Source organism: Copadichromis virginalis, linkage group LG18, assembly GCF_057382275.1.
Source record: "Copadichromis virginalis isolate Kocher_CV1m ecotype Utaka linkage group LG18, C_Virginalis_male_GT1.1, whole genome shotgun sequence".
NCBI lineage: Eukaryota > Metazoa > Chordata > Actinopteri > Cichliformes > Cichlidae > Copadichromis > Copadichromis virginalis.
The window spans coordinates 6213947-6222036 of NC_140635.1; the positions used below are offsets into that span (position 1 = coordinate 6213947).

At 38.8% G+C, this 8090-nt stretch overlaps 1 protein-coding gene across 1 annotated transcript; it reads right to left on the reverse strand.

Annotated features, from left to right (window-relative positions):
• Positions 1 to 2986: 2986 nt before the first annotated feature.
• On the reverse strand, positions 2987 to 4923 carry LOC146687128 (tripartite motif-containing protein 16-like). The gene has a single exon (XM_085439242.1). The coding sequence runs from the start codon at positions 4921 to 4923 to the stop codon at positions 3274 to 3276; it is 1650 nt and encodes a 549-aa protein (XP_085295368.1). The 3' UTR covers positions 2987 to 3273.
• Between the last annotated feature and the right edge of the window lie 3167 nt (positions 4924 to 8090).

Sequence of the window (8090 nt, forward strand, 5' to 3'; positions counted from 1 at the left end):
TTCTGGTGTTTAGTATTAGTTAGGGTTTAGTTGAGATTTCACCTAGTTTATGTTTCTCCTTCGTCTCCTTGTTTGAGTCTCTTTCTGTTTTTTTCCATGTGTTATCTCCTCGTCTGTAGGTTCCCTTTGTGTCTCGCTCCCTCTGTCTCGTGTCAAGCTTGCGTGTCCCAGTTCATGTCTCAATGTTTCCTGTTTTATTGTGGATTCTGTTCCATAATCAGTGTGTTTAGTTGTACTTTCCCTGTGGCGTTCAGGTACATTTGTGTCAGCTGTGTTTCCACTTCCCTCATTACCCTTCTGTGTATTCATGTCCTCTGCCTTCCCCTGTTCTTTTTCAGGTTGTGTGTTTTCTCCATGTCAAGTCACATCTGGTCACAGCGTTTTATTTCTACTTCTCAGGTTCATGCTCATGTTTTTTTTTTCTTCATGTTCCGGTTCAGTTTCATGTTTCAGTCATCATAGTAATTTAGCTGCTCCCAGTTTAGTTTGTAGTTTAGTTTGTCCCAGGACGTTTTGCCCTAATTGTTTTCCATTTTTGACTTCAGCCCAAAAGAAACGGTTCACCTTTTTTAAATTTCTTTTTTTTTTTTACTTTGATTTTCTCCTTTGTCTGCGTTTTCGGTCCACGTCATAACACTGTCATTCCAAATGTCTATTGATAACAAGAAAACTTTTTAGTACACAATCTAGATTTCTCCCCAACTTTAGAATCTGTCGGCTTTGTCTGCTGGTCTGAAGTCAATAAACCACAAGAAAGATGATTTTAGTCATTTTATTTGCATCGTGCAGTTTGACTGTGTCCATTCAATTAAACTTTATTTACTTTATTTATGTTTATTATGTACTTAAATGATATCTGCAGTGTATCTGAGATTTTAAAGTTTGTAATATTTGCAGATGACACAAATATACTGTGTTCAGGTGTGGAATTGCCACAGGTTTTGGGGATGATCACACAGGAATTAACGATATTAAAGAAGTGGTTTAATATAAATAAATTATCATTGAATCTAGCTAAAACCAAATTTATGTTGTTTGGAAACCAAAAGAAAAACATCGAAGTAGAAATATGTGTTGACAATGTATATTTAGAAAGAGTAAATGAAATAAAATTTCTTGGGGTGATCATTGACCACAAGCTCTGTTGGAAGCCACACATTACTTATGTTCGGGGGAAATTGGCACGGGGCATTGGCGTCTTGGGGAAAGCAAAGCATATGTTGGATCAGAAAGCACTGCACATTTTATACTGTGCTTTACTACTGCCATATATGAGCTACTGTGTAGAGGTCTGGGGAAACACATACAAAAGTAACACACAAACAATAACTATAATACAGAAAAGGGCCATTAGATTAATAAATAATGTGAGGTACAGGGACCATACAAATGCACTCCTTGTCAAAATGCACGCAATTAAATTCCAAGACTTGGTGAAGCTTAAAACAGCGCAAATAATGTATAAAGTAAGAAATAAATTACTTCCCAAAGAAATCTGTAAATTTTTCATAGAAAGAGAAGGTGGGTATATACTTAAGAGGGAAATGGAATTTAAAAATACAAAGTGCTAGAACAACTTTAAGAACTATGTCAATCTCAATTGCAGGAGTTAAATTATGGAGCAGTCTAACAGAAGAAATAAAAGACAGTAAAAACATAAAAAAGTTTAAAGTAAAATATAAAAACCTAATTTTAAATAAGTATAAGAATGAAGAAACGGGGTTAACCCAGGACGGTAATGTTGCTGGTAATGGTGTTGTGGTTCTTTTTTGTTTTTTTTGTTTTTCCATAACTCGTGTATCTGCAAATATACACATTCTGTATTTTTCATATGAAAGAAACTATAGTGTGGTGGGATTGCTAATTTCTTGTTTTTGATTTATGTATGTTTTGTTTTGCTTTACTTCATATGTTTCATATGTTGTTTGTTTAATTTAAGACAAAAAAAAAATTAAATGAACGAGAGGTAAAACTTGAAGGGGTAGGGACAAATAAGTAAATACTTCTGCCTACTCCTTTTCAAACAAATAATGGAATGATATTTTGTAATGATTGTGAAGGCACATGTTTGAAATGTTTGAAATAAAAATGAACTGAACCGAACTGAAAACTTTATTTATATAGCTTCAAATCACAACAAAAGTCGCCTCAAGGTGCTTTATATTGTAAGGTAAACCCTACAATAATACATACAGCAAAAAACCCAACAATCACATGACCTCCTATGAGCAAGCACTTAGGGAACAGTGGGAAGGAAAAACTCCCTTTTGATACGAAGAAACCTCCGGCAGAACCAGGCTTAGGGAGGGGCGGGGCCATCTGCTATGACCAATGACATTCCATCCAATGTCTGATAAGAGATGAGACACAGCAGCTGAGCAAATGATCATTTCATGCTGAAGACATCCTCAGACAGAATTAAATACATACATAAACACAGCCTGGTGCCAATAACACAGCTAATGACACTGCTGTATCACTGGCTTTACTGATTAAAGACCATATCTGAAGGAAATCTTTGAACACAACAGAAAGTGACCTTTTAAACCTGCGACACTGATGCTGCATTCAAGGACCATTAAAAACATCTGAAAGGACTTAAGAACATCAAGAAAATGTGACTTGTTTCTCTGTAATGAAGCTGTTTTAGTGAAGAAAGTTGAAAGGTCACAGAGCGACTGCTGAATCTTCTGCTCTAAACATGAACTCTGAACTTTGTGATGCTTCAGGAGGAAAACTGCTTCAGTTATTCTCTCAGATTAGTTTCATATTTTCTGCATCAGATTTGAGTGAGATCCTGGAATGAAGACAGAAGAAAAGACTTTGTTCAAAGTTTGATTTATAGTCAAACCTTCCAGTTTATTCACACAATAAAACATCAACACAATATATGAATTCATTCATTAAAATCACAGTTTTTCCTCATTTGTTTGAACACAAACACACACACATGGTCTGCCATACTCATAAAGAGAAATGTCGACATTTTTCAATACAAATATTCCAGAAACATTTAGAGGATAGAGAAGTTTACATTTTCATGTGGAGAAATATTTTAGTAAATCAAAATGATGATGAGCAGTGATAGCCTCCATAAACAGTCACAGGAAAGATCTCCTTTAAAAACTCAGAAACATCAAGAGAACAACTAGAAGATGTGGAGGTACCACCCATAATGTTTGACTGACAGCTGATCTCTGTGCAGAAATGATGGAGAGAAAATAAAATGAAACTAAAACACAGATTTAAACCCACAATATGAAAGACTTCAGTCTATTTCACTTTAATCAACTCAGCTGTGGCTCCATATTCATAGTAAAACAACAGTCCAGCATAGAGCGGCTGAGTGAATGTGGTCTGGACTCTGTGGAGGAGAGTCATGGTTTCAGAGACGCTGTAGAAGGACAAAATACCTGCTCTGTGATCCAGGTACACTCCTACTCTGGAGGAACGAGGACCTGAGACAGGAGTTTGGATGTTGTTGTACAAAAATGTAAAACTGTTGTTGTTACAATCTAATGACCAAGATTTGTCATTACGTCCAAGTACACATTCATTACCCCATCCTTTTCTGCTGATATTCTTGTATGCGACTGCTACTCGAACTCCTCCCCCTCTCCACTCCACCTCCCAGTAACAACGTCCAGTCAGACTCTCTCTGCTCAGGACCTGTTTATACGAAGTAAATCTGTCTGGATGATCAGAATAATGTTTTTGTTTCATTAATGTTGCTTTTCTGTTCCCCTCTGATAATAACAGCTGTTTGTATGCTGTGTTTGGATCCAGTGTGATTTCACATGAATATTTTAAGAACTCAGCTCTGGTCTTTGGTTCTGGCTCCACTTCAGTGACTGTCAGTGAGATGTTTGTCCATTCCTCTCTCAGAATGTCCTGTAGTTTATCTCTGACCTCTGACACAGCTGCTGTCACATCCTCAAAGTAGCTGAGAGGACGGATATTGATGCTGGATGAGTCTGTAGACTCACTGAGTGCTGACAGTGAGGGGTAGTTGTGTAGAAACTGGATGTGATCCTCTGTGTGTGAGAGCTGCTTCAGCTCAGCATCTTTCCTCTTCAGCTCAGTGATCTCCTGCTCCAGCTTCTCCTGAAGCTCTTTGACTCGACTCACTTCAGTTTCCTGCTGGGATCTGATCTGCTGCTTCACATCAGAGCTTCTTTTCTGGATGAGATGGATCAGCTCAGTGAAGATCTTCTCACTGTGCTCCACTGTTTGATCAGCAGACTGATTGATGGCCTCCACCTCCTGTTGAAGCAGCTTCACATCTTTCTCTCTGTCCTGGATTCTCTGCTGGATGTTTTGTCGACTCACCTCCAGCTCTCTCTGCCTCTCAGTCCTTTCTGCTGCAGCTGAGACTGTGTCGTGGCCTTTATGTTCATCCACAGAGCAGAGATAACAGATACTCTGCTGATCAGTACGGCAGAACATCTTCATCACCTCATCATGACGAGAGCAGATGTTCTCCTGGAGCTTCTTGGAGGGCTCCACCAGCTTGTGTTTCTTTAATGAAGCTGCAACAATATTATGAGTCTGAAGGTGTTTCTCACAATAAGATGCCAGACAGAATAAACAGGACTTGAAGGCTTTCATTTTTCTTCCAGTGCAGACATCACAGGCCACATCTTCAGGTCCAGCATAGCAGTGATCAGCAGGAGCAGCTTGGAGTCCAGTCTTCTTCAGCTCCTCCACTAAATCTGCTAACATGGTGTTTTTCTCCAGGACAGGCCTCGCTGTGAAAGTCCTCCGGCACTGAGGGCAGCTGTAGATTTTCTTCTTTTCCTCTTCATCCCAGAAGCTTTTAATACAGTTCATGCAGTAGCTGTGTCCACAGGGAATAGCCACCGGATCCTTCAGTAGATCCAAACAGACTGAACAGCAGAATTTTGTTTGGTCCATTTGATTCATGTGCTGTGCCGTTTCACCGTCTCTCAGTGACTGTCAGACAGTTTCACTTCCTCTGAACAGAAACAACCTCTGTGCTCTGAAGGGAAACAGATCTCTGCTCTTGTTCACCTCCTACAGGAAATGAGGCTCACCAGCAACTGCATTTACACCATGTTGTTTAGACCCATCCTGATACAGACACATCTGTGAAGGGAGGCACTAAAGAAATATTCTTACAGAGCGACCAAGAGCCAATCACATGATGCAGGGTGTGGTATGTTTGGTTACAACATGCAGTAACAAGTCTGACCCAGTTAAAGTTTAATAGTTTAACTTTACGTGGATGTTTGAAATTGAAGTTTTATAGGACTCTCTGTTTAATTGTTGTTTTGTTTGGAGCGATGGTTCTTTTTATTTAAATAATTGATGATAATTTGATATATTTGATTATTTATTACTGGTGCAAACAATTCATTTCTTCATGGTGCAAATATGTAGTAGACTCAGGAGTTTAACTCAGTTTTCTTGGCCTTTGTTTATCGTTTCATTTAAAATCTTAATGGGTAAAGATCATCATAATTACATATGAAATTATATGTGCAAATTATATGTTCCATTACACTTTTAACAGCACAGATTATACAGCAAACATCAGATTCATGGATGGAGCCAGAGGCTAAATGACTGTTCAGTCCTCTTTAGGAAACGATCTTCATATGACGACAAACACGACAACAATCAGCTGTCAAACTGTACAAGAAGTTCACAGTAATGTAAAAGAAGTTATATCACTTTATTTTTAAATGTACGCACTCAGGGTCAGGACTGAAGACACTGATCGAGGAAATACTCTAAATATAAATATTCACCTAAACATTCAAAATTATTCAATTGCATGAAAAGAAATATGAACTCTCTACAATACTGGCTTCTGATTGGTTGAAAAAGCAGGTGCTGAACTTCAGAAGAGCTAAAGCTGCAAAACTGTGTAAACCCAGAGTGGATGCTGCCCTCTGACCTTTCAGAAGTACGATCTTTTTATGAAGACACAGAGGCAGAGTTATTATTCATCACTTTAAAGATGATATTCGTTATCTGTTCTTCACTCGTTGTCTAGTAAAGTCCAGAGAATGAGACACATGATTTCAAAACATACAGCTGCATGTTAGAGATCACAGAGTTCTTCAGTCTTATGAGAACTCATGGAGACTAAATGTCAGACACATCAACAGTAAATGTCGTTCCTCCCCCCGTCAGTTTGTGTCCTCCACACTTGTTTACACAAACATCTGAGGTTTGAACAGTGTGCAAAACCACATGTTACAAAGCTGCTGAGCTACTGAATACTGGAATATTTCATTCAATATCACCATCTGACCAAAGGACAAACACAGAGAGGATTAGAGCGCCAAACTTTGTTTCAAACTGTTTCCGATTTTAGAGGCAAAAAAGCAGAATTTCTACCTGGACAAAGAAATCAAAGCAGGAGAAAAACAAGCTTTTTACATTTATTCAAAGGCATTATGTGAATGTACTCTGAGCCACAGCCTCCTAAAGTAAAGACATTTGATCATCTAAACCAGACAGAGTCATGTTTTCAGCAGTGTCTGTATCCTCCATATAGACCATGCCATGGTCCACCTAGGGTGACCAGGTGTCTGACTTTATGTGGGACTACACAGCGCTCAGTCCTTGTTTGCCTGTGCCACACACACATTGAGCCAATGTCCAGTTTTTTTATTGACTCTAGTTTCTGTCGATCGGTAGGCCCACAAAAAAACCCTGTACAGGAAGTAGATTTCATCTCTCTGATAAAAGGAGTTCTAATCCCTGATCCTATGAGTCTGACCCAGTAGATGATATTTATATGATCATATTTATGCCTTTGTTGTTTCACAAAGGGTTAAAAACATTCACAGGTTGGACTGTGGTTCTCCTTTTAGCGTCTCTGCTGGAATTTTAACTGTGAACCTCTTAGATCCAAACTTCTGAACTGCTCATCTCACAGAGGACAAAAGGGAAGAACCCCAAATCTCTTCTTCACCTCACTTTTATACCTGCTCACCCTTTCTCCCCCCTTCCCTCACTGGACGTCACATCTTCACACTTGGGCCAATCAGGTTGTTGACATTTGATCATCTGATGTCCACCCACACCTCATCTCTCTCTCTCTCTCTGACTCACAAGATTTAACACAAAGTTTAAACTTTAAAATCACTTCATTACATTTTCTTTGTTATTCTTAACACAGAAAATTCACATTCAAAAACTTAACACAGAATAAAACAGAGTAGCCAGTAGTGGGACATGGTTCCAGCAACTCTGATGGTGACGGCCCGTTTGAAGCTGAAGCTCCGGCACGTGTGTCAAAAAATCAACACACTGCTTCAGAAACGCTGTGCTGAGGCTTGGTTTGACTGAACAGAGTCACGTGATCAATGACGTCTGAAGCTTCATTCAGCACGTCACTGCTTCAGTACCTGATTCAAAGATTTATAAGGAATTGAACCATTGGTGGGATTTGTGCTGTGTTTTGGTGATTTTGTGAGAGCGAATCAGTGTGTGACATAATTATAGACATGGAGCCAGGAAGAGAGGACGCTCTGCCTGTTCCTGAATAAAAACCAGTTCATCAGCATTTCTGCTCCCAGGTCTAAAATGTACATAAGAAATATGATGTACACATAATTATAATGATATAACTTATAGTATATTATATATAAACGTACCAGTCTGCTGGTTAATTACATAATCAGGTGGAGGCAGTGACCTCACAACCTCCTATAAGCTTTAAGTTAAGGTTACTTTATTTATACCCACAGGTAAATTTGCTTTACAGAACAATGATAGCATTTGGCCTCCCTTCACAAACACACACACCTAATGAAACCTGACAAAACACATATTTTAATTAAACAAAGTGAATCAAATCAAAAACAATTCTTATTGAGTTCAGTGACAGCAGCAGGGACAAAGCTGTTTTTATAATGCTTTGTCCTGCATCTTGGAACTAGAAACCTCCGTCCTGAAGAAAGAAGCTAAATCCACCCCGTAGAGGATGGGAACCATTTTTAAGGATTGATTAAGCATCTGTGGTACCTGTTTAGAGTACAGGGAGTCTAAACAGGCCTGTGACTCATCTATCAGACGACTGGACCATCTCACTCACTAATTCAGTCAATTTTTCT